The sequence below is a fragment of the Trachinotus anak genome, unplaced genomic scaffold (assembly GCF_046630095.1).
Source record: "Trachinotus anak isolate AG129_WGS33_773 ecotype Australia unplaced genomic scaffold, CSIRO_AGI_Tana_v1 ptg000001l, whole genome shotgun sequence".
NCBI classification, from domain to species: domain Eukaryota; kingdom Metazoa; phylum Chordata; class Actinopteri; order Carangiformes; family Carangidae; genus Trachinotus; species Trachinotus anak.
The window spans coordinates 17,307,209-17,335,200 of record NW_027273852.1 but is presented as its reverse complement, the minus strand read 5'-3'; the positions used below and the strand labels follow the sequence as shown (position 1 = coordinate 17,335,200).

Here is a 27,992-nt window from a genome sequence, read left to right as displayed (position 1 = left end):
GCACTTGTAAACAGGTGTTTCTTTTATGCTATTGTGAGGGACCGAGTTGTAAGGCAATGAGGAGTCACAGGTTTCTTTTCAAAAAGAGGGTTTATTTACTCCAAATTAACAAACTTCAAATTACAAAAAATGAACCAAAACAGTCTGGGCTCATAAAAGAGGTCAACGTAACAAAACTAACTGAGGCAAAATAACCTCGAGCCAAGCTCAACCTACCTCAACTGACCTACAGACAAAGAACACAAGGGAACATATATACTGGCTGATCAGACCAGCTAAAACACACAGGGGGATAACATAAAAACTAACAATTTAACTAACAAATAAACAAACAGGACAGTTGGTCTCAAGCTTAAAACAATATCTAATAACCCTGCACAACAAAAAGAAATACCCTACTATCAAACTAAGGTCTAAATAAGTAAATAATTAAACATAAGAACCCCAAGCACCAGCAAAACAGAAAGAAGAATTAACACATCTTAAGGCAACTTATATAAATAAACACAAATGTTAAATGTAGAGAAAATTAACTAAACATGTGTACTACCAGTTAAACTAAATAATAAAATATGAAATAAACCATAAGTATGTCATATGAAATTAAGAACTATGTGTCCTTCTTTATGTGTTTACGTGTATGTGCAATATGGGTGTAAAGTGTAAAGAAAACCTAAAATAACTAAAGAGATGTCAGTGCATGGGGTTACTGGCTTTTAATGTGTAGCTGCAAGTGTGGCCATCACAGCTATCCTAGCAAGCTTCCTCATGTCCACCGCAATAATGTGGATTAAGGCACAGTTGTTGTACAGGTTTAAGTATTTAAAAAATGCAGGTGTTTTGATTGTCATTATATTGTGGGCATGTGTTGCCCTGTAGAGTCAATACTCAGAAGTTGAAAATGGAAATGTCCAGAAAGTAAAAACATTCATTTGTGTGTCAGTTAGCAGAATCTTCATTACAAAAGACAAATCAGAATTAGCTAAATTGAAATGGCACATATGATTAAAAACTGGACGCAAGTCAAAATTTTGAAAAATAGCCAAGAAACAAAATGTTACATAGGTCTGGCAAACATATAAATGCTGTTGTGTTATTTTTCAAACAGACTATACTAAACATCATAGTAGAAAACAGGTACAGGATACCTAAGATAAAATGACATAGATAAGATGCTTCTCTGAAAGACTGAACGGAAATGTTTGCTCAAGATTCATAGAATCTATTTAGTTTCTAACTTATAAGTCTGTGGGAGCAGACTTGGTCACAATTGAATTCTAAATTGTTAAAGTGAATCCCAGACTAGAAATTCTGCAGGGTGAATTTGTTTCTGATGACATCTCAGACAATGATTCCCCAGTTTGTGTGCATAAACACTTCAGTGAATGTGTCATTTATTGCCTTAGAGAATTTTTGTGAATTAAGCCCCTTGTAGTTAGAGTATTACAGAGTATTTCATATTTGCCCTGTCACATAAAACATAGTCAAAGGCAGCACCTGAAAAGGCAGAAAGGCAGACTAGACAATGGTTGTCTTCCTACCAGGCACTGCGCAATATACCCCAGAATCTGGAGATGTAGTTGCTCAGATATTTCAAATTATGATCCATATATGATGAAATCTGGACTGGACATGCTCCAGTCAGTATTGTAAGATGTCATATAAAAAAATCTCCTGATATGTTCCAGATATGATCCAGATTCTTGCGAGAACCTAAAAAGGATATCTCCAGATTCTTCTGCGGATTTTGTGCAGTGAGGGACCTTTAGTTTACTTGAAGGTGAGGTTAACAGCCTGTCATCAAGAGGCATGAGGCGATAGATATTTAAATATGGGGATAACAGCACTCATTTTCAGAAAGTTCCTCCTCAAGGACATTCATAATGTTGCACTTGGTCGTACTAAAGCACGAAGAATAGTTGTGTGAAGAATGAAAAAAGAGGGCTTATGAGAGAGATTTAAACCCTTCCTACTTTCTCGCCTGCATACATCTAGCCAGTCACCACACAGCATCAAAGGTCTGGAGAAAGAGCTTTCCAAAACTGTTTCCTGCCATTGGTGGAAATGGCCTGTCTGTAAATGTGAAAAATCTTCACCACAGGTTCCCAACACCCTCTATCTTAGATGTCTGACTAGGGAAAGCTGTGGAGTACTAAAAAGATTATATGTATAAAAGTAATTCTGAAACCTGCTCCATAATGCAATTGCTACAGTTACATTTTATTCATTTTATTTTTCTATATTTTAACGGGACATCCCATTGAGATAATAAAAAAAAAAATCTCTTTTACAATAGAGACCTGGCCAAGATAGCAGCATTACAAATTCAACATATTAAAACTCAGCCTAAAGCATAAAATACTGCTTACATGACATGACAACAATTTGATACCCTTAAATGATGCCCCTAAATTTTTCAATGGATAGAAATATATCTAATTTGTGTAAGGCGCATAATGAAAAAATACAGTTTTCCCCAGATCTGTCAGTGGGACGCTCTTATACCACTTGTACTATAGAGGGAACATCTGTATAAATGAGTGTCATCGGCATATGGCATTCAATAAATAAGCGTTTCTTTAACAGCCTTAGTACTGAAGCCACCATACAGTTTGGTCAGCAGCAATTTATGAGCTGCCATATTCTCTCCAGGGAGATCATTTAAAACTAGACTGAAGATGTCATTATCAATTAATAACTGTTTTAACTGCAAGTTTACCTGGTATTCAAGGATCCTGACCAATACTGAGAGTTTGGAAATTGGATGGTAGCTGGTCTCCACCTTTATTATGTAAGGGGAGAACATAGACAGCCTTCGAAATTTCATGTTTGGAGTTGCGCTGAAGACTCAGATTAAAGATGTGAGCAATAAGCTCAGCTAAGATATCTGACATCATCTTTAACAGTTGAGGGTCCTGCTTGTCTGGAACTGCAGACTTTTTATGATCAGTATTTTTTAGAGTGTTACAGACTTAAGCAGCTGAAATAGTTTAAAAGTCAAAGAAATCAGTTTCCATCAATTGCAGTAGTGCCATAACTTTGGGCAGGTTTATTTAGATTCAAGCTGTCAAGTACAGGCCCATCTTTTAAGATTCTTTTGAGATACTTTTTTTTTTCTTTTTTCTTTTTTTGCAGTAAATATCTCAAACTTGATGCAGTCAGTCTATGATGAAGCCCACAAAAGGATACAATTATTTTATGAAGATCTTTATAACAGATCATGGTTTCATAATTGCATTTGCTGTTTTGTGAACAATGTTTTGGTATTTGGTGTCACCTAGTCTCAAAATATTGCTAACCATGCAGCTGCAGGGTGTAGAAATACTGTAACATGACCTTTGTTTATCTTAAATAACCTTTTGCATAACATGAATATGGAAATCCCCTTGTACATGTCAAAAGGTTTCCAAGGCAAGGTTTCAAGTAAAATTTTATTTATATAGCGCCAAATCACAACAGAAGTTATCTCAAGGCACTTTCCAGGTTTCTGCTCTGCTAATCTGTCTGTAAAGATTCTCATCCAGATCTATGTCGTGGTCATCCAATGAAAGTTAAATCGAGGACAGATGGATTTGGAAAAATAGGGTTTTTTTTATACACCTGACCAATTTGTTTAATTTAATTCAGTTTAATAATATATTACAACCTTTAGTTCTACTGTTTCAAAGTAAGACAAACATTTCACTCTGCACTAGGTGATTTTATTTTTTATTATTATTATTTTTATTATATTTTATTTTTTATAAAGGAACTCTGAGAAATACATTCTTTTTCATAGAAAATAACACAATGTTACAATAGTGTGTGTTGTAGACACAGTAGGGCAAGGGCACGACGCTGGTGATACTATATATTTCCAAGCTGAGGCTGTGTTTTCCTATACTTTACTCATGTGATTCAATGCCCCATACAACTGCACAAATATGTTAGCCTGCATGGCTGATTAGATCTCTGATGAGGCTGCGGTATGATGGAGTCACCAAGAAAATGAGTATTGCATGACAAGCAAGGAAATGTCCATCTTTGTCTCCACATGCCAACACGTTTCTTCAGTCAAAATCACTTAAAACATTATGTCTAGATGTTAACTTTTGGTAGCACAAAATGTTTCCATGGTCATGATCAAAAGAAGCTGAGTGGCACAACTAATGTGTGAGGAATAGTTCAACATTATGCAATACATTCATATTTCCTTTCTTTCAGAGCAGGTTAGCTTAGCTTAGCATACCGACTGGAAGCAGGGGAAATAGCTTACTTTGTGCTGTCTCAAGATAAGATAAATCCTTCAATAAAGTGGCAAATCATAATTATTATGCTATTGTTTGTGTACAGACAAGACACAGCATGCCAACGAGCTTTACAGGCTGTGGTAGACTTTTGAACTTGTTATAGCTCCAGTCTTTAGGCTAAGCTTGGCTGACCACACCTCCAGCTCAATATTTTAACACACAGACATGAATCTGGTCTCAATCTCCTGATCTCAAACACTCAGAGAAGGCCAGTAAGTGCATTTCCCCCAAATGCTGAACTATTCCACAAAAATAAGTAACATGATGTGTTAATATAACTATCTGACACAAAAGAGACCAAAGGCTGAAGCAAAGTTTCAAATCTTTGGAAAACCATGCAGCAAAAGTCAAACTTCAGTCAACCTCATGTAGTCTGTGTGTGTGTGTGTGTGTGTGTGTGTGTGTGTGTGTGTGTGTGTGTGTGTGTGTGTTGGCAACTGAGAGGACGTGTTGCACTGGCATGAAATATAACATGACATTCAGGATTTTCCCCATCAGTGGTTCAACTTGGCAGGTTCCTAAACATGAAATGGCTCATTTGAGTCTACAGAGGGTGGGTTCCAATTTGGATTAGTCAGTCAGACTCAAGGAAAACCTTGTTTTAAAGGAACTAGAATATGTATCATATGTCTTACAGGTATTCTGGCTAAAGCTTATCTGCTACATGACTGGTAATGTTAATCCCTTGTATCATTTTCCCTGGCAAGCTGTCATATTCCCGTTTTCATCAGTGTTGATAAAAAATTACCTTGCCTTTGGAGCAAAATAATCACAAAATACATTCCAACTGTTATGACAACAATGTTCCTAGTAACATAAATATGCCAAAAAAGTGTTCTTGCTTTTACCATGTTTTGGGTTATTTTCCTACTAAAATCTTATTCAGGTATCAGAGCCAGGATTTAATAAAAATCCAGAACCAATAAGCAATATTGGAAGTAAAATTAGAACCGATACAATCTAAACAATATTCAGTCCTAGTGATCATGTATTGCTCATCACTCACATGAGCAACACATTTCACTCAGTCAGTAGGACTTCAGTAAGAGAACAAAATGCCACACACATATTAGAAATGGTTTCAGAAAAGAAACCAGGTTCAATCGGTAATTGCAGGTTTCATGCTGGAAACACTGAATGCATTATTTTCTCAAGCAGCAACCTCCAAGGCTGAAAAATGAAGCCAACAAAACTGCAATTCTTCGAATGGCCGCTTGAGGCCGGCTCCAGAAGCAGAGAACAGTCAATCCGCTTAGACTCCAGTGTTAATGTCCAATGTCCAACTTTACAGCAGAAATTAACATGTTTACAGTCTGGTATTTAAAAAAAAACATTTTTGGTCTCTTTAGCCAATTTCCCTCTTCATGACAACTGTACGGAGGGTGAATTTTTTTATAAATCTGTTCAAATTTTATTTAGGCTTAAAGTTCTGCGTAATTGAGTAAAAGGAGGGGGAAGCTGAGACATTATCAATGTCCTTCCGCACCATGACCACGAGGATATCTACACTTCATTTTGTTCTGATCATTATCTGATTACTGGAAACAGTTAAGCTTCTCATTTTCTCAAAATCAGTAGATGATACTGGCCCTATTTGTTCCGGAGAGCAGGAAAAAAAAAAGTATTTCCTGTTTTGTACCGAGAAGAACATATCCAGCAGATGTCTTTCCAAACTGATTGCACACAGTAGGAAATTCATTGTGCAGGTTGCCAATGAGCATGGCAAACAGTTTTGTTGGTTTACAGTGAGCCTAAAGTCACATAATTCAGGTGATGATGAAAGACAGATATGTTTTAGGATGCCATCTGGTCTCCACAGGAAACACACCTAAAGGTCCTGATGAAACAAATTAAACATGTGTGTTTGATCCCGTCTGTAAAACTTGAGGATAAATTAAAGTTCTTGGGTTTGTTTAGACAATAGTCTGGAGTCTTTTTGCAGGCACTGAGGGCATGTGATACCTCAGATTCTTCCAGAAGTTTCTGTTTGAGCGCAATTCAGTGAGTCTGTGGGTTTCAGAAGAGGCGTTCTTCCACTTCAGAGCTCCTTGTTTCCTCTTGATATAGTGAAGAGACTCTGGCAGGCGACCGTAATCCACCGGGCCATCTGGTAGAATTGAAGAGAATGACCATATATTCATTTTAAGACATAAAATGTAATGACATTGTATTCGATTGAACAATAATAATAATAATTAGTGAAATTTAGCATGTTTCCCAGTAACACATTCTAGAGCTCCTGGCCTTTGCAGTTGTTGGTGTAACTTTGATTGTAGTGTAACGAGCCCAGAGGTTTATACCCACACTTTTGTTGTAGATGGATGAAAAATGGGGAAAAAAAACTTCTAAACTTAAATATTAGAAGTTTTCACGGGTTTACTCACTTTCTAGAATCAAGACCAGAGTGGAGCCAACCCAAACAATCTTAAGGCTAACTATTTCTGACTGGGGTCCTGTTCTTTTGCCACAGGTCTTGGGTCCGTGTTGAATGTCTAATATCAAAGTGGATTCAAGTGGACTCACTATCAGCTCTGGTCATTCTCATTGATTCTGATGTGATTCCACACTTTTGGACCACTGGTGCCATCAGTATTGGTGTCCTTTCTGTATTGGTCTCCTCAGATCAATTGTATTTGGAATATTCTTGGGTCTACACATCTCAAACTGAGGTCCAACAATTAGGACCTGCTTGTGATGCCTTCAAAGCACCACCCATAACTACATCTAGAGACTAGTTTGCTAGGTTATGCAACTTTTAAGACCTGAAAGGACATTTTACATCTATAGGCAACAATGGTAATATGTTCACTTCTGAGGCAGAGTAGGGCTGCTGCTTATGTAGCATCCTCATGACATCTCTTCTTATGACTTAAAGACTCTTTCTAGGCACAGCAGAGACTGTCCTCACCAATTTCCAACAGAATCACTTGGGGTTCATTCTGGGTCAAAGCGTCATAAATGCCTATTTTCTGTTCATAGCACAGTAGATTTTGGTCTTTAGATAAGGGTGAGGCTTCCTCCGTTCTGCAATCAGCCGAGGATCTTGCCACAGGTGACAGTATGATTATAAGTCTGCGGCACTGATGCAATGTAGCAGCAATGACGTCATGCATAGCTGTAACAGATCAAACACAGGAAATTAATGAACTTCTGACTGCAAGGTAAAACCCCATCTTTGCAAAGTGAAAAACACCTCAATGCAGCAAATGAACACAGCAATTGTAGAAACACATGACAAAATAGGGTAAACGAAGAGAAAAAGCAGAAGTAAACCTCAGGTTTGCACAAGCATGTCCATGAAACAATAACATTCCTGTCAACTGCAGAGAACTGCAGTGCAAACTTGAACCAGGTGAGTTTCTGCTCCTGACCTTCTCCAGGGCAGTCGTCCCGTCCTCTGATGTACAGGGAGTAACCATGTTTTTTCTCCAGCTCCTCAGGCAGAATCTGCAGAGCAAAGCTTGCCATCTCAGCTGAACTCAGGGTGTCAGGATGGAGGAAGCTCACATAGCCATCATAGAGCTTCCCATCTGGAGCTGTAGAGAAGACAGCATTGTTTCTGTAAAGCGTCAGATATGCAGAGGCTCAACCATCATTGTATCTGTCAAATGTTAAGGATTCACTTCAGCTACATGAATCTATCTCTTATTGCCTTTTGAAATTCCTCCTTTTATCCTTACATGGAACTTGTTTTCAGTGTCAGTGTTTGTCTTTTCTTTATGCCATGTAACAGCCAGGCCACTCTTAAACAGGCAGGAGTGGAAAATGAATTGTAAAAAATAATTGATCATTACTCCTCATCTCATTTGTAACATACACACAAAAAAAATCATCTTAATATTCGCTATTAAGGTGTAAACAGAGTGAAAATGGTAAACATGTTTATTACTACATATACATGATTTATTATTTCTATCAAAGTATAGGCCTACAACAACCCTCAGTTCTGCCCATCCAGTGAAGGGTAACTACATATGAATGAAGTTTGATGCTGAACTCACATCGTTTCTTTTTGACTGGTGAGTAAACAGCTGCTAATGCTAATGTTGGCTATGTAGTGTTTTGACCAACTTTCTAACCCTAAGCAAATTTTTTCTTCATCAGTATATTAAGACAATAGTCATAATTAGTTTTATGAATTTATATTATTGTTTTACTCAAAGATTTAATTACTTAACAGCTGATCAGCATGTCTTGCACTGCTGGCGGCCATGATGATTTTTCATCAGGCTGACTAAATGATAGTACAATATTACTTGATATGTTGAAACCCTCATGCCTCCCACAGGATGTTAAAGTGGTGAAGTATCCTCTGGTGCATGTTGCTCATTTCCAGATTTTAGATTTGTGCAACAAAACAAAATGGTGTGTTCCTGGCAGTACCAAGATTCAACAGAAAAAGCACACGTTCTACAGATAAATGAAAAAAAACTGACCTTGTTTGGAAAAATGTCTCAACAGTTTCCTGTATGCCAACACCATATCTACTTTAAAGAAGAGGAATGCCGCGGCCAGGGCCAGAGTAGCCAAGGAGGCAGTGAGGCAGAGAGCAACACTGGTGTAGAGGGCACTGCGGTCAGCTGGAGACAGGGGGAGGCAGGCAAGTTTCATCATTTAAAACCGTGGTTTGCAGACACATATCAAACCAGCTGTAAACAAGTTTACTGGGAGGCCTGTCAGGGGTGACTCATAGAAATATTTCTTGGCAACTAGTAGTTTTGTTTACCACATTTCAAACAAATTAACTTTGTGAGGCTTTAAGTCCTAAAAAACAAACTATGTGACATTTAAGCCTTAAAAAACATGCTATGTTAAAAGTTATTCATGTGTTGAAAATAATACTTTTTTGGCATAAAAAAGGGGATTAGCACAAAACTAACAAATATCAAAAACATGTTTTTAGGGGTTTCAGTATTGTTAATACTATGTTCTGAAAAGTTTACAAACAATGATATTTTAATTTGTGGCCAAACATATGTAACAGGTCTCTGAGACTGAGGTATATAGGACTGCTCGGCAAAACAACAATGTCTTTAAGGGGTAAAAGAATGAGATAAAACAATGTCACATAGAAATAAAAGGTTCCGGAGTAGTTTCAGTAATAAGGTTTGGTACGCAAAATAAGATTGCAGACACCCTAACAATCATCGTAAAGTGATTGCTACATCTCATTGCACAACCATGGGTATTAATCTGCTATCTTTATGCCCCTGGTTTTGTGTCTGCAGGCACTGTCATGTTGAAACAGGAGAGACTTCCCTGAAGTGCTGCCAATAAAACTGAAGGAATAAGATTTCCCTTAACTGGAATTACAATAAGAGGCCAGGCCCAAACCACAAAAGACAGCCCCGAGACTCAAAAGTACACAAAGGTGGGGTGGGCCAGTAGCCAAGTGGTTAGGGCACATACCATGTGAGCGCAAGACACTCTTAGCAGGCAGTCGCCGGTTTGAATCCCGACTCTCTTCCCTGCATGTCATTCCCCTCTCTCTACCCCCTTTCCTGTCAGTCTCCACAGTACTACTTTTTCTTTTTTTTCTATTTTCTTGCTTGTTTTTTAAAAATATTAGAAGTTAATATTTATAATGTAACATATGTGTTTATGACATTGTTCAAAACAGTTTGTAAATCTGGCCATTTCTGTGAAGAGAGGAGAAGAGAAGAGAAGAGAAGAGAAGAGAAGAGAAGAGAAGAGAAGAGAGGAGAGGAGAGGAGAGGAGAAGAGAAGAGAAGAGAAGAGAAGAGAAGAGAAGAGAAGAGAAGAGAGGAGAGGAGAGGAGAGGAGAGGAGAAGAGAAGAGAAGAGAAGAGAAGAGAAGAGAGGAGAAGAGAAGAGAGGAGAGGAGAGGAGAAGAGAAGAGAAGAGAGGAGAGGAGAGGAGAGGAGAGGAGAGGAGAGGAGAGGAGAGGAGAGGAGAGGAGAGGAGAGGAGAAGAGAAGAGAAGAGAAGAGAAGAGAAGAGAAGAGAAGAGAAGAGAAGAGAAGAGAAGAGAAGAGAAGAGAAGAGAGGAGAGGAGAGGAGAGGAGAAGAGAAGAGAAGAGAAGAGAGGAGAGGAGAGGAGAGGAGAGGAGAGGAGAGGAGAAGAGAAGAGAAGAGAGGAGAAGAGAAGAGAAGAGAAGAGAAGAGAAGAGAAGAGAAGAGAAGAGAAGAGAAGAGAAGAGAAGAGAAGAGAAGAGAAGATACCTTCTTGAAGCAACACCATGCCGGCTTTCTCTCCCACTGGGTTTTTCACAATGCAGCGAATGGGCACATTCAGGAATTGATGACGAACTTTGGAGATGAACAGACTGGACCGACCATATACCTTGCCATTATCACAAAAACTAAAAAGGACAGGACCAGTCAGTCAATCAATCAGTCTGTCAAACAGTGGATCATTTGGTCAGTTAATAAGTCAGGCAACAAGGCAAGAATGTGATGAAAATTTTATGTCTTCATTGCTTTTGTTCTGCTATGTTTAAAGGTGCATTTGTAATATTTGGCAACTAGAAGGCAGAAAGCAACTTCAGAGTTTGAGTCCTTTTTCCAACAAGTGTTTAGTGTTTAACGTTGAGGCAGACGGCCGTCCACCGTGAGCCTGGTTCTGCTTGAGGTTTCTGCCTCCTAATGAAAAGTGCCTTTAGATAACTTCTGTTGTGATTTGGTTCTATATAAATGAAACTGACATGACTTAACTTGTTTTGTTAACAGCACCGTCCATAACCATGTACAATATAGAGTAAACAGGTAGTTACAGGAAACAGAAACTCACTATGTCTCGGACTCCTCGAGTTCCTCGTAATCCTCACTGAAGTTATCGTCAACAGTCCAGTACATGGAAGTCTGGTTGTCCTCACTGTAGCCTAAGTAGGCTAAACACGTCAGCTCTGTTCTAATACCTGGTCATCAGTGAAATTAAAAAACAAAACAGCTGTCACTCCACACATCCTGGTATTTTGATAAAATTGTCATTGTTGGATGAAATTTTTTTTAACTTCACTGTCATCAGTTACAGAAATCAGTCAGTGAAAACGTTTAACAACCAAGTTTGGAAAAAGTCTAAAAAACCCACACATTAAAGCCTTCATATGTCCTGCTGTAAAAAAAAACAGGCCCATAGATCGTTTGTGCAGCAGGTTATTATGACCTATAGTTATGTTTTGTTGTTAGGCAACATCTAGTGGCTGTAATAGTAATGACAGAGGCAAAAGGAAAAGTGGTGACGCAGTATATAAACCTACTAAGTCCACCTTTGAAAGAGGTTGGGGTGGATGGATTGGTCAACAAAACACGTGATTTGATACAAAACTGGACCAGTGTCATGTCAAATTTCTCACCAAAAAAGATATGTAAATGTATATGTCATTGCCTTAACTTCAAGAGATTTGAGGTATCCAGGGTAATGTTACAGATGAGTTATTCTAAATGGCAGCAAAAGGCAACATTTAAGCCCTACATTGCCTAGAGTTCCTGCATGTTGGTATCAGCAGAGACCAATTTCATGAATGTGTACATAAAGCATATAAAGCTGAATTATATTGTTGCAGTACAACTATGCAATACACACAAACGTTATGGGAAATGTAGGTCTTTCAAGGTTTGAAGATGTAAGGCAAAGAACTCCAGAGGTCTAGAACCACACACTCTTATGCAACACTCGTGACATGTTGGTAGTGCAGATAAAAGGTGTGAGTTGCTCAATCCAAGATTTGTTGGCAGACTTATCTTTTTAGAGCCCTAAAGAGGTGCAGGCCTGCAGCATGCCTGAGAAGGATTTTTCATTAAATGAAATGAAAGATTTAAAACTTTTCCTAAACAAACAAAAGGCTTCTTTCAAGTTTAAATCCGTGTTAGTTCTTGTCAAGACGATCCATCCACCTTACAGGTGTGGCAAGATGATGATTGCAGAGCATAATTACTGCACAGGTGTGCCTTGGGCTGGTCACAATAAAAGGTCACTTGCCTCATACAGTGCTAACAAATCTTTGTACAGAGTTGATCACGTTATTCATTATGGCCTGTGGAATTTTGGACCGCTCCTCTTCAATAGCTGTGCAAAGTTTCTGGATATTGGCAGAACTTGGAACATGCTGTTGTACATGTAGATCCGTAGCATCCCAAACATGCGAGAGGGAGATCAGCTTCACTATTTGGTTTCACAAATTGTCTTTGGGTTGAAACAGATAGTCCCATGACTCTTTTCAAGCATATGGTTTGAACATGCCAGTGGTGCGGCAGAGAGAAAAGTGTCCAATCCTTCAACTTGTACTAACTCTGCAGGCAACTTTCACTTGATTGTTAGAAAATACTGAGGCATTGTTGTACACAGTCACACAAAAGTCATTGAACCAATTACCAGAAAGTTCATTTTAGTATCTCAGTGTTAAATAGAGAACAGGACATGAGTCAACCTGCAGTCACGTTTGTAGTAGATAGACACATTGTGAAGTCATACCCGACTGACGTATACAGTATGTGTGTATCACTATAAGGTGGTAGTTATAATTTGTGAGAGACTGTTACTTGCCCACTTCAACCACGATCACCTTCTCTTGAGGGTACACCAGCTCAGGGACTGTAATAGGTGCAACTGTCAGGATTAAAGACAAATAATCAATGTGACAGAAAACAATACAGCACAATATCATACAATCTACTGAAACTGCCCCAAAAGGAAAAGCCAAATAAACTAAAATGAACTCTGCAGGGAAGTTACTGTAGTTGTGACACAATGGCCGATGGGTAAATCAGAGAAGCTTTCACAGACCACAGTTTCTCTGCTGCTGTGGCACTCTGTAACTCTCAAAACGATAATCCTCAGAGAGCTTTTACAGCCTAGTGCAAGTATTTCCGATAACTAGCACTGCAGATAATATAAATAATTTCTATCATAACAAAAGTGGTCTCTTGATGAAAAAAAAATGCAGTGTTGATAGAAAAGTGAATGCAATCAAAGTCAGTGTGATGACACTCTAGTGACTAACAATACATACGCCTATTAATAGTCAGCCGGATGCTGCGTGCAGCGGTGTACTTCTTGCCATCCAAGCTAATGTCTACCAGACAGGTGTATGTCCCAGCACTCTTCTCTGAGACTGAAGGCAGCCTCATGAAACCATCCTGTTCCACAGCAATGGGCTCCACTGGGTGGCAGTCCTACACACAGAAACACAGACTGTAATTATTATTTACAGCTGTGGGAAATGAAGATTTTAGATTGAGGTATTAATGTATGGATCTGGTGTCATTGCATGGGTTTGAGTGTGAGGATGTAACACGAGAGCCAGCTGAAAAGTCAACACCAAAGGGTCACTGTACTGAAAAGGCACAACCACCTGTATGTATGGCTGTTTTTTTTTTTTGTTTGCTTGAATGTATTTACAGCAAGACACCCTGAAAGTCTTGAGAGAATGAACACGTTAGGGTCTTCTCATCATGAAAAAACAGCACATGAATGTCGTGGAGTTGTTTATACCTTCATCCATCGTATGTTCCTTGTGTTATTCAGTCTGAAGATCTCCGTCTGTTTGCAAGGAAGACCCTCACTGTTGCCCTGGGGGATGGATATGGTCTCAGGTGGATCAGGACACTCTCCAGTGGACACTGACACCCCAAATATCACCTTCAGTGATCCAGTCTTGTCCCTAAAGAGAAGGAGATAAATACTGAGAGAGCTGCAGAAAAAGCAAACCTGACCTCCCATAATATATATGACCTTATACCATATAGGTCTTGTTTATTTTACGATTTGCCAGGTAGAAATTATTTTTGGAGAATTATGTTTACCCACAATTTTTCCCCTCATAATATAGCTCTTTGGAATATCAGGGTTATCAATAATATAAAGTAATCTATATATAAGCTTGATTTGTATGAAAGGGACACTATTCTGACATCATTGGCCCCTCACCTCCCCAACAATGACTTTATGTCTCAATTTAGTGTGAAGGCTATTGCCAAGACCTAATAAATTTAGTTCCTGAGGAAATTCCACAGGCCTTAGTGGGGCTTATATGGAACTACTCTTATATTATATTGCTCACTCCCACAACCTGTGATATAAACTTGTAATGTAATTCCAGACCCATCTGTAGGAGTTTTAATGAGTCATATTTTGGATATTGTCATTTTTCTTGATGCCTTGGTGAGAAAAAATGAATTTTCTTTTTAGTTGAAAAACGCCTTGTTTCTCCAAATGTAAAGGAGACCCATCACATGAAACAGATGCCACTCTTATAATATATTTCTGCTAAAAATGGACATTGGAGCTGGGCCTGTATCACATTTTTCTACTTTTTCGTTTTAAACTCTGCATTTCTCATCAGCTCCATTGCTTTGTGTCCAACTTCCCCGAAAAAAGATGTCAATAATCTATATCACTGATGACTTACAGATTTTAAAATTCTTCACACAGCTGCTTTGAGTTTTTCATACCATTAGGATTAGATGTCGTCAGACCTACTTAGTTATACAGGAGTTTCTATACCTTTTCTCACAAGTGTAGGTTCCGTTATGAGATGTCTGTACAGGTAGAAACCACAGCAACCCATCCCTGACTTCCACTCCACTGGGCAGGCTTACGTTGTGCCCCCCTGCTCTGCTCCAGGTCACATTGGCATGAGTATCAGCAGTGAGGCACCTCAGCAAAAAGAGGTGGCCGACACTCACATGGTAGGTCTCTGTCTCCCCGCTGTGGTCTGGATGTGACAGTGCAAAGGGAGGCCAGTCATTTAACTTCAGAGCCAGATACAAATTTTAACATTAAGACACCAGTATATATGGACCACATACTGCTGAAACAGAACAGTGGATATACAATTTCCGAGGTGAATGAAAAGCCTTCAGATTTTTAAGTGTTCTTTTTCAGAAACTAGCCCTTTACATACAATGAAAAGTGTAACACAACCCTTAGTATAATTTTAATCCATTCATCTCTGGGGGGTTATGCTTTTTTTTTCTTTTTAAGATAAAGACAGCTTTTATTAGTCCCACGGTGGGGAAATTTTTATTTCAGTTGAAACTGAACTGAAACTGTTTCAGTTTCAGTCCTCTTTTTGGTTTACTTGTAAGGCATTTAGCATAATGTTTAAAAAACTATGTGAAAACTATTAGGAAGTTCATGGACCATGGAGGAACTGATTAGTTTCTGGAGAAGACAGCACCACAGTGAGGACAATTTGAAAGAAAGAATTTCATGTTTTGTCCCATAACGTTTTAACCAGATAATTTCCTGACATTTATCGATATCAAAGCAACAGAGTATCAGATTGTGCAACAGAGCTGGAGGTATGTTCTCTGACTGCTTTCATATGCGGTGATGCAAGCTGTTTCAATATTTGCATGCCTTTCTATTTTCTAAAATAAGTTGACAGTGGACAATATGAAAGAGACTGACATACTAATACATGACATTTCACACTGATGATCACTTTTGAGCAGCTCCATTGCAGAAACAATTGCAAGTATTGATGATGAGGGAAAGAGAAGATGATGCTCATTCATTAGACTAGATGTAGCAAAAAGGTTTATACTCAGCCTTGTGAGGATCATCTGCTTTTTCAAAAAGTTTGAAAATTAATTATCATGTACAGAACAACAGTGAGGACTTTTGCTGTTAAAAAACAAGAGCTACAATGAAAAAAAATACAAGGTACAACAGGAAGGCAGGAAATGAAGGGTTTGCTGCCAAAATCTCAAAATGACTGTCAACAGAGATGCCAACATTCACTGCCCACACCTTAGGAAAGTTGCGAAGTGAAATGACTGTTCAGTAACATGCTCAGAGCAGTTATGATCCACATTTTCAACTGTAAAACGGTGTACAGCACACTGACCCTGGAAACAACCATTTGGAGATATATACTTGATTGTTTATGCCAGAACCTAGATATTTGAATAGCAATACGTTATTTACAAAAAATAAATAAATAAATAAAAGAGGAATATTGCCAATAATAGAAATCTTAAAGAGTGTTATAGGTTACTTTTATACTTGGGCCTTTTGGTTCTGTATCAGCTCTACATCCTCATTTACTCACTTTTGCACCGTCTTGCAATGCTGCATTCACGTACAGTTGGCAGAGTGGGAGGAACGAGCATGTTGGTGTTACCAGTGTAGCCTTTATGTCGCAGCCTCACGAAACCATAAAAAAAAGATGAATGGAAATATAGCCTAAATTTGTACAGGTTAGTTAAAGTCAGATATACTGTATGATATAGCCTACAGCCTATATCTGCATTGATAGTATTGTTGTTAATATACATTTCTGTTGTGAAACTGGAGTCAATGCAGACACCAGAAATTCGCTAGTTGCATTGTTACAACTAGTAGGCTACAAGGGTTTTCCCGCTTGGATGATCGTATTTATGATCGCACGTAAACGCAGCATTACACAGATTGCAAATGGCGGGCTAATTAAACGAGTAAAACTTCTACTAAGACTCCAAGATAAACTCACGCTGGTAGAAAGAAAACAGGCTACAGGACTGGGAGAAAATGAAGCAACTGAAGAAACAGACAACCACAACAATAAAAGTAGTAAAAGGGAATACGGTCGCGCAGTGGCTACGGTGCTGGAGCTGACATTGATGCTATAGTTGCTAGCTTAAATGCTGCTACCCTCTGTGAAGTAAGGAGTGCCGTCTCCAAAGAAAACCAAGATGAGCTCTGGGGTTCAACATGGCGTCTCCGCACTGAAGAAGAACAAACGCAAGGTAGTACCACGGAGTCCGTTACCACCTGCCAATGTTAACTGCAGGTTTGTTTGCTTGTTTGTTTGCACTGGTGTAGTGTGAAAGGATTATTTGTGGAGTTGTGCGTCACTTGCAGGCGGGTTAAGTGTCAAAGGTATGACTGACTTTACCAACATTTATACTGAGTGTAAAAGAAATATATAGATATGAGTCGTACTTTTTGTGGTCCTTGCAAATGTCTACAGTACCTTTTTTAATTTTAATTTTGTCTTATCGTGTCCTGGCATTTTAATTTTCATCAGTTTTCAGTATTTAGTGTTGTTTAACTACATTAGGCTTGGACTGATGAAAAAGACTTGTAGGTGGCAGTTGGTGTAATCCAGGTTTTTGGACATCATCTGATTGATGTGCACAAGGAAGTTGCTGTCTCTCCTTCAATGTTTTCCTGCAGCTGATTCAATGTACTGGGTAAATCCTGTATTGACACAAACGAGTGCCTCTGAATGAAGCCTCACCTATGTTCAATGCAGACAGTAGCATTACACATCTGATGTGTATGTCTTTAGGACTACCTGCATAAGTTGCTCTCCTTTGTGTGTCACCCTACAGGCTTCTTGGTGTTTGTAATCTGGGGTTGATGGCAACCTCATGTTTTAAAGTTTCTCTTTGACCAGTATACCTGTTGCAAAATTGAATGATTCCTATTTCTTGCATCCATCCTTTAGCTATACATGCTTATCTTTGAAGGGATGCCATGGGTGCTGGAGCCTACCCCAGCACACACTGGGCAAGAGGTGGAGTACACTGTGGACAGGTCACCAGTCTATCACAGGGCTGACACATTAAGACAGACAATCATTTGCGCAAGAGTTTCCAGTTAGGCTACATGTCTTTGGGCTGGAGCATCCAGAGTACCCTGGCACTTGGAGAAGATGCAAACTCCCCAGCCAGCTGGCAGGTTTAAACCCATGTCATTTTTTGCTGAATGATGAATGATTAATAGATTTTTTAAATTATAGCCAATTAGTTTCATGTCAGTTGAGTACCCATTAACTGAGGGTTTCAACTGTACATAGAAGAGCAGAGTTTACAGTACAGTTCATAGTATATAGCAGTGATCGTCAACTGGCGGCCCACGGGCCGAATCCGGCCCGCCGAAGCTTCCAATCCGGCCCACGATTGAATTCTGAAATAGTGAGGAGGAAAAAGAAAATCTCTTGTGGTATTTAGGGTATCTTTTAAAAAACAAAAAAAATCCCCACTATTAAAGCAACCCAAAACGCAATTGAGATCGAATTCTCCTCCTTCATCTTCTTCATCTTCTCTGTGAAGTTGCCACAGCAGCCTCCTTAACAACAAATCTGCCTGGAACCAATCAAGTTTGTTCCAAAACGCATCAAGTTTTTCCAGTGATGGACAGGACAGCCCCACAAATATCAAGGCAAAATATCACTCCTGCTGGCAGGCAGCAGTATAGGTGATTAGAGCCTGACTGATAAAGGCAAAAAAAATGCCATCAATTTTGTAAGAAAATTAAAATATCAAAACAACAATACATTAATGAGGCCAAAATGTAAATTTTACTTCATTTTATTTTAAGGTCTGCCCCCCACAGTGTCTGCCAAGAAAGATTCTGGCCCTTCCACAAATGTAGTTGATGACCCCTGGTATATAGGCTATGATGATATTACAGGTGCAGCTTGATTTGTCTAGCATTTTGTCTTTTCCTGGATTGTCACCTCCTGTCTAGAGGTTTTTCTAACAAGGAGGAAGAGCAAGAGCTTTGTCAGTGTCACAGACATAAATCCATTACACAGTTAAATGTTATCAGTGGGAGAAAGACACTAATCAGAAACTACGTTGCCGTCTGAGTGAAATCGCAGTGTGTTATCAGCTGATTGTGCTAGTTTATTGCTGTCAGAAATATAAATATAAAAATACAAAATATCTGGTGAACAATCCATCACGCTTCTTCTATGTCAGTGTTGACATTTTCACTGTATTTAATGCAGGGCCATATGAAAAGTAAACTGTGACACAGTAACATCAACACAAACACCACATTCATACAATCCTTTCCAGGGCCACATTTTTGCCTAACTGGGTTTTTTGTCAGCAAAACTTGCCAATGTGGTGCTTTCTTTAACTGACTCATATGTCAGTGATGTCAGAGAATCCCTGAATGCTTCAACAGGAGGGTTTCGAAAATTTTACTTGCTTCCTCCTTCTAGAGATTATGTGATTAAAATTGAGTAGCAATATTATCTCTGTTCCCTCACGCTGACAGAAAACTTGACCAAGCTGCATTAAGCTACTGTAGAAGTTTAAAAAAATGTATGTCACTGATTTTTAGCACTTCAGCACCCCATTCAAAGCTGATGTATATTGTGTAACTTTACCTTGAGTCATTCATTTCCTTTAACACACTGCTGACATCTTTCAGGTAAGGGACTTCCTGGAGATTCAACCATAAAAGTACAAGAGTAAATGTGTGCAGTCTTTGACCTATTTTAATCAACAAGGGGCAGGTTGAAAAACCCACTTACTGAACATCTGCAAATCATTTTTTGTCATGAGACAGATGTAGTGCATGTGGTCTGCTGTTTGCTGATAAGCCAGATGCCTTTGCACTGTGATTGGGCAACTATCCATATTTTCAGAGTGTCCTATCATTATTGTTAGCTCACTGATAGCTGATATCAGTGGTGGGAAAGAACCACGGTTTGTCTCAGCCCTCTGGGTGACCTAGTTCAGCTGGCACTTTGTCGGAGACATGCTGCTGTTGATGAGAGTGTGAGAAATGGGAGGTGTAACTAACATACATGTCAGCTTCGAGAACGTCTGTGAGATAATTATAAAGTAACCAAACAACATAAGTAACAGTAAAACTTGTCATTTATGTACAGTCAATATTTTTACATGTTATTAGAATTAACTTTGTTCAGTGCACACACCAGAGCTTTTGTCATTAGGGTGAACAGCAGACTTTAAAAGTAGTGAGCAGACAGAGCTGGTGCTGGCTGAAACCTTTGTCTGATTTTCAAAGGTACCAAAATACAGGAAATACACAAGTCATAAGTGTATTTTGCACACCTTACCAATCATAAATTAAAACAAGAAATTGTATTAAAATCTGCATCATCAGTGGGCAGTCGTTTCCAATCCAACTGATATTTTATATTTCTTTGGAGGGAAAATACGTTTCAAATCATATCTGGTTAGCTATACCAGATATTTCTAAATTTAAAAGCATCTTGTAACAGAGGTGTAACCTTTGGTTTTGCACCAAAACAAGGGTCAGCTCCCTTAGTCGCTACCCCTTTAACCCAAATCTGTAAGTTGTATGAACAACTTTTTGTCTGTCTGAACTGAGTGCTTAATCAACCAGATCACTCAGAGAAACCAGGTTATATGGGCAACAGGAGAACCTGTTTGCATGCAGTATAGTGACCTGGGGCATCAAGTACAAAGCCTTGCGTAGAATTCATACAGAGTTGGGGCATACGCACCAAAAAACCGTGTGCACACAGGATTCCACGCACATTTCTTTGTACGTATGTACATAGAAATATATGTATGTATGGGCTACCCCTCTCTTCAGAATCAGGAAAAATGGCATAACCAAGCGGTAAGTCGGCCCAAAAGAGAAACTTCTGAGCGTGCAAGGGGGAGGTCCTGTTTTCAGAACTAGGTAGGAGTCCAGACAAATAATTTTGGGTTCTGAAATGCCTTGCAGCAGAATGGAGTATTCTCCTTGTCCTTATGATATATTTCATATACTGTTTACATCAACCATACACTATCTTTGATATACACTCAGATGGAATGAAGCAGTGCACCAAGCAAAAGGTGAGACTATCCAAATCCTTTCCAACTTTATGCATTAGTTTATTGAAGTAAATGACTCACCCGGGGCTTGCCCTGTGATATTTTGGGGGTGCATGTGGTCCTGTGTGCTTCAGAGGAGTTGATTGTGAATTAATTTAATTTATGAATTTATTACTTATCCAGAAGCCACGCATCACTCACCCTGCCAGCATGTAGCCTGTCCCCAACCATGCTGTTTGTTAGAATAAATGAATCATGGGTCACCTTGCAACAATATTAGTCAGTTGCATTTGTGCATCTTATATTTGCATGTTAATAGGATGAAAATGCTTTTCCGCTGACATAAGCAAATTCACCCTCTGATGGTGACTTTATAGTAGTGTGTGTGCAGTCAATCGTTCCAATTATATCAGGGAAACTGACTGTGGTTGCAATTGCACAAATTGCACTGTAATATCCGCTTGGTCAACTACATTGTATGAGAACTTAATACAACTGTTTCCCTCTAATTCTGCCATTCACAACGTCCTCTAATAAGGTTAAAGCTACCATTGTAATTAGGGCATGTACAGCATCTTCTTGAACACGCTTTTATGTCCACTTATTTAATTGCATACACATTGATATGTTATTGTTGACAATCATGCCAGCAGACTGTGAACCAGTTCCTAATTTTAGTAGCTTCACTGCATCATCTCACTAGTTGACTGAAACCATTAGAAACATGCATACACCAGACATGAAGCTGGAGGAACACAAATTCTCACATTCATTTCACTCAATACATCTGACCGGGAGAGTGAAAGATGGCAGACACTGCGACACAGTTGTGCGTACACAACTTTTGTACCTGAGGCCCCTGGTTACTACATGCAGCAGGTAGTTAGATTTCTCCCCTGATCCTGACCTTACTTTGGGACCATGTCTTGCTTATTTTAACTGTATTACAGATAGAAAATGCTGTACCTGACTGTTTTCTCAGTTTTTTGCTCTGTGCTCTGTGTGTGTTTGTGCCAGAGCAGCCTGACAGCACAGTGTGAGGACAGTCTGACAGCAGAGCTTTCCCTCGCAGTGCCAGTGTGTCTGAATTCTTCTTTCATCCATTCGTTCTGCTGTTACTTTTGCGGTCTGTGGCCTTTTATCATGTACAGGCATACTTAAAAGAAGCAGATCCAAAACACAGTTACCTGTATATGGCAGAGAAATCAGTGTCCTCCTGGTGAAGTCTATCTGGGGAAATCAGGTTTCTCAAAACCCCTACTCTGAAAGTGTACTTGAAAAGAAAACAGTTTACTGGAAAAAGTCAACTATAACCTTATTATTTAAGTGCATGAGAACGCACTGAGAGATTAAGATGGACAGAACAGATGTAACCTACTCTATTTGCACCTTGACTCCTGTGGTAACCTGTATGTCTTGTATAATGATAGTATCGCAATACAGTGGACATATCCCACAACAACTCATCTGCAAACTGGACCAGTTGGGGCTCAACACCTCACTTTGCAACTGGATCCTGGACTTCCTCAGTGAGAGGCCACGAGCAGTACGAGTCGGCAACAACACCTCGGACAGCATCACACTCAGCACAGGGGCCCCACAAGGCTGTGTGCTCAGTCCCCTGCTCTTCACCCTGCTGACTCACGACTGCACACCAACCTACAGCACCAATCACATGGTGAAGTTTGCGGACGACACAACTCTGGTGGGTCTCATCACCAAGAACGACGAGACCCACTACAGGAAGGAGGTCAACCTTCTGACCACGTGGTGCAGGGACAACAACCTCCTACTGAATGTCAGCAAAACAAAGGAGATTGTGGTGGACTTCAGGAAGAGCCACACTGAACACCCACCACTGACCATCGATGGTGCTGCTGTGGAGAGAGTGGGCAGCGCCAAATTCCTGGGGGTGCACATCAGTGAGGACCTCTCCTGGGCCACCAACACTGCATCACTGGCGAGGAAAGCCCAGCAGCGCCTCTACTTCCTCCGCAAGCTGAAGAAAGCGAAAGCTCCCATACCCATCCTGAACACATTCTACAGGGGCACCATTGAAAGCATCCTGTCCAGCTGCATCACTGTGTGGGGCGGTGGCTGCACTGATTACAGCAGGAAGTCACTGCAACGCATAGTGAACACAGCTGGCAGGATCATTGGTGCCACACTCCCCTCCTTGGAAGACATCTATACCACCCGCCTCACCCGGAAAGCCATCTCAATGGCGAGCGACGCCAACCACCCTGCATACAGATTGTTCAGCCTCCTACCCTCTGGAAGAAGGTATAGGAGCCTTCGCTGCCGCACCACCAGACTCAGCAACAGCCTCATACACCAAGCTATCAGGAAGCTAAACTCTCTCCCCTCACTCCCCCCAGCCATACCCCCCAGACTGACAGGAAGCTGACCCCCCCCCCCCCCCCCCCCCCCCCCCGAAAGGAAAATCACTCAGGACTCTGTCCCCTGCACTTCCGTTACCTGTATTCCGTTTATATGATCACTTACCACACGAACTGAAACTGCACTATTAGTGTCAAATTGCTGCCTTTACTGAATCACCTTTGCACTACAATAACCTAACTTGCACAGAAACTCCTGCTGCTACTCCCAGTTATTCATGTATCTCATTTAGTTATTTTTATTTTCTTGTCTTATCTGTCGTGCTCTTGTCTTATCTGTCGTGCCTGCGCAGTGTGCACTTTATATGTTTCACCGCGGGAGAGTGGGAAACGTCCTTTCGATTCCTTTGTATGTCTTAACGTGAAGAAATTGACAAATAAAGCTACTTTGACTTTCACTTTGATTTATATTGTGGTCTTGGTTTCAGAATAGCTAGACCCCTAGTAGTGCCACACAAGTTTATGAAAGGTTAGATTAGTACAGTTATATCACAAACTGCTTATCTTGTCTTTCATAGGGAATGTGTGCCTAAAGCAAGCAGGATTTGCTGGGTGTCGCACTTTAAAAGGAAGCTCATTACAAGTAAGGCTCAAACAGGTTTCTGAAATGCCTGTTGAACAGGTTATAAACAGGAAATGCTACACAAATGTTGCAACACAGGCCATAACTGCTAACTTTCAGTTTGTTATTTAACAAATTTTGCATAGATATACCTCTGTCTAACAAACCCTATGTTCAAATCTACAAAATAGTCCATGGTTCTCAGCTTTGCATTTGTATAATTTTTTCTGGGACAATAGTGAAACTAAAAAAACTCAAACAAGAGTCAGCAAATAATTTCAACCACTGGACAACATCTTAGCGTTAAAAAGTATTCCTGTAATTCCTGTAAAACACACTGTGGCAGGTTTTTGGACAGTATTTCCAACAGCAGAAGTTTTTCTTAGTTTGTAAAATGTTTAGGAGAATTGTAGTGATCAGTACTCACTGTGTGCCACAGAAAATCTCAGAGACAGCAGTGCAGTCAACAAGTAGACCCAGCCTGTCCTCGACATGGTTCTCGTCTGTGGGATTTAACAGGTTGCATTTCATTAAAATCCTGTGTGATTTCTCAGACATGGCTCATACTCTCAGCCACACCGGCTCTCTGCAATAAATAAGGTTTCTTGACACATTTCCTGACAGGTCTCTGACTTGAACAGACTCCACAGTAAAGGGAAGTGGGAGAAACCCAGCTGACACATAGAAGGCAGGGCAGAAACTCTCCCAGTGAAGTCCGAGGAAGTTCCACTAATTGGGTGTTTTATTTGGAAAAGATCAAACATTTAAAGAACCTTTCTAGGTGTCTGGCTCTCTTATGTATCTTATCTCTTTGATTTATCTGAATCTCTATCTACCACTGTCTCTCTCACTATCTTAATTTACTACTTCAACTTTGTCACTGATAACAGTACTTTTGTTCTAAATTGGTAGTATAGTATCACTATGATACTGTCATTGGGACTCATTTTTCTCTCATTTATGTTGTATCCTGGAGAAAATGAATATATCCTGGAGTAATTCAAATTTGTACTGTGCTTTTTAAAAATAGGACTACATTGACCGCTTAAGTGTACCGCTTGGTAGTTAATAAATAACATATTAAAACAAAACAGGATGTTAATAAGGAGATCTTTTGGTATTATTAGTGGTTTTTTTCCCCTAAGAATATTCATTGGACTGACTAATGTAACATTTTTAAGTAAGATGCAACACATGTCTTTATCTATTCATAAATAAAAAATGCACATGCAATACATTTTATAAATATACAAATTAATCTAAAAATTACAATAAATGCAATGACCATATTCACCTAAAACAGCGGGTTGTCTGTATAAAAGCATTGATGTGTTTGATTTACAAGTCCTTATAAACACAAACAAACTTGGTGGCTAAATTTGTAATGAATAAGCTTTTCCTTTATATGTCACTGTATCGGCTGTGAGTAATGCTAATAAGTTTTACTGCTGCACTTGATCTCCAGTCAAAGCAGTCTTTCTTCTAATATGCACTTTAAACCAGGCAACCAAATATTTCCGTAGATTAATTTGTAATTGCTGAGAAATTACTTTGTACTATAATAATTTGTACTATGAAATTTTTTTTTTGCCTTTGGTATATTATTTTGACAATGCTCTTAGATATCCGGTATGGTTTACTGTAAAATGGTACCCCTCAAACACGGTGAAGCCTCTGAGAATCTCTGTTTTATATCACAGAGATATCTGAGTCCCTCTGTTCTGGCACTGCTAAACATTAGAAAAATATCTTGGGGTTTCATCAAATGGATGTTTAGACCTGAGTGCATTTGTAAATCCAGTGTGGGGTACCAAAGAGCACAACAAGAAATATAGGATATTATATGACATTATAAGAGATACACAGTAGGAAAATTACTATAAAAACAACTGAGTCAATATGAAACCAATACTAAATTTCACTGAAACAGTGAATACAAAAAGTAATCTATAGATGTACTGTACTACAGAATATGTAAACCCATTAAGATTATCAGTCCACAGTAAAACTCTTTAAAGGGCTAATATAGGAGAGAACACAGTTTTTAACTTACCAATCTGAGTGATGAGACCTAAAGACAGCTCCTTGTTACCGGAACTAAAAGTCTGAAGAGCTGCTGGGTTTTCCTTTCTCCTGCCCTCACACTGTTTTATACTGTTCCACTAACCCCTGCACAGAATTTCCACTCAACAGAAAAGTTTTGCAGTGTTAATGCACTACAGTGATCCACCCCCAGCTCAAAAGAGCTTTGGTGCAAATATAGGTCACCACACCTCATTTGCTTCAGATCTGAAAGTTTCAGCTATCTATTGCCCCCAATTTAAAGAATAAATTCAAAAACCCATAACAATTTGTATTCTTTGACTTTTAAGATATTTCCTCTTTAAGATGCCCATCCTCCAAGAGACAGGCATATCGTATGTATGTAATCTTTTTGGGTGATCTCAGTGTGAATTGATAGAAATTAAACCTCTAACCAATCTGACCTAGCCATAGTGGATTTTTAACAGCCTCCCTATCTAACCAGTTTCTCTCTTTATCTGATTCTGAAATTACATTTGAATACTACTATTGAATTACTATTTTAAAAATGATGGTACATTCAAAGATGCTGCAATATCCAAGATTTCAGAGATGGCCACCAACCTGTAACTTTATAGCTAGATAGATAGATAGATAGATAGATAGATAGATAGATGACTTTATTCATCCCCGAAGGGAAATTAGGTTGTTACAGCAGTCCGGTGTATTAGAATACAAAATATACAATAGAATAGAATACTGAGGTAGACAGAATAGAAATAAAAATACAGAATGGCAAGATATAAATAATAATATACTATGTATATGCATATGTAAATAGAAAGTGCAAAAAGAAGGATACAAATATTGTATGATGCAAAAAGAAGGATACAAATTTTATATGAATATGATATATAATATCAGTATTTGTATTATTAATATTAGTATTTGGAGTGGAGTGTTGTGATGATTTAGAGTGCAAAGGGTGACAAGTCATCTTGTGTCATCTTGGCTCTGACAGAGGTAGATGAGTTGTACTGTCTGATCACAGTAGGTAGGAACGATTTCCTGTATCGTTCCTTAGAGCAGCGGGGTTGGATGAGTCTGTTGCTGAAACTGCTCTTCAGCTTGTCCAGTGTTTTGTGGAGGGGCTGAGAGGGATTGTCCATGATTGCCAGCAGTTTTGCCAGCATCCTTTCCTCCACCACCTCCTCCAGGGTGACAAGTTTAGAGCCAACAACAGACTCTGCTTGTTGCTTGGGGAAGCGTTAGAGGGGCTGCCGGGTGTGGAGTTGAACCTATTGAAAAACATGTTCAACTCGTTCGCACATCGTTCGTCCCCCTCAGCTGCACCCCCACCTCTCCTCTGGAAGCCGGTGATCTCTCTCATCCCACTCCAGACGTCCCTGGTGTTGTTGTCCTCCAGTTTGTGCTCCAGTTTCCTTCTGTAGTTGTCCTTGCTCTCCCTGATGCTGCGCTTGAGCTCCCTTTGTACCTGCTTGAGTTCTACTCGGTCCCCTGATCTAAAGGCCCTCTTCTTCTCGTTGAGAAGGGCCTTCAGGTCGCTGGTTACCCATGGTTTGTTGTTTGGGTAGCAGCGGACCTTTTTCGTGGGGATGGTGTTGTCAATGCAGAACCCAATGTACTCAGAGACACAGTCAATCAGGCCATCAATGTCCTCACCATGTGGCTCATACAGAGCATCCCAGTCTGTGGCCTCCAGCGCTCCACGCAGTGTTTCCATGGCCTCAGGAGACCATTTCCTCACTGTCCTCACTATGGCTGGGTGTTGCTGAACCACAGGCTTGTATGACGGTGAGAGCAGGACTAGGTTGTGGTCTGACCTGCCCAGTGGTGGCAGGGCAGTGGAGCTGTACGCATCCTTAAAATTTGCGTACAGCAGATCCAAAGTCTTATTTTCATGGGTGGTGCATTTAACAAACTGGTGGAAGGTTGGGAGTGTGGATGAGAGGGAAACATGGTTAAAGTCACCTGTGATGATGATGAAGGCCCCGGGGTGTTTTGTCTGTAATCTAGCAGTCACAGTATTAAATACAATAATTGACTTCACCCAGACTATCCTTTTCCTATCCACCCACATTTGCTTGTTGTTTGCTTTGTGGGTTTGATTTTGTAATATTTTATGTGAAATACTTTGCAGTGGCCACCTATATCACCTCCAACTGAACATCATATTATCTGTAAAGGCACCACAATGAACA

General features: G+C 39.6%; 1 protein-coding gene across 4 annotated transcripts; it reads right to left on the bottom strand.

The window, feature by feature from the left end:
- Positions 1–73: 73 nt before the first annotated feature.
- il1rl2 (interleukin 1 receptor-like 2) lies at positions 74–26,633 on the bottom strand. 4 transcript variants are annotated; one of them, XM_071481262.1, is made up of 12 exons: positions 25,802–26,632; positions 24,176–24,251; positions 14,753–14,963; positions 13,742–13,910; positions 13,260–13,422; positions 12,794–12,856; positions 11,039–11,165; positions 10,471–10,610; positions 8,726–8,869; positions 7,661–7,825; positions 7,198–7,404; positions 74–6,396 (listed from the first exon to the last, which is right to left on the bottom strand). In XM_071481262.1, the coding sequence occupies exons 2-12, from the start codon at positions 24,240–24,242 to the stop codon at positions 6,203–6,205; spliced, it is 1,650 nt and encodes a 549-aa protein (XP_071337363.1). In that variant the 5' UTR covers positions 24,243–24,251; positions 25,802–26,632; the 3' UTR covers positions 74–6,202. The 4 variants fall into 4 exon arrangements, with proteins under 4 accessions (XP_071337363.1, XP_071337371.1, XP_071337354.1 ...); XM_071481270.1 differs by lacking the exons at positions 24,176–24,251; positions 25,802–26,632 and adding an exon at positions 19,359–22,211; XM_071481253.1 differs by lacking the exons at positions 24,176–24,251; positions 25,802–26,632 and adding an exon at positions 16,305–16,530.
- Between the last annotated feature and the right edge of the window lie 1,359 nt (positions 26,634–27,992).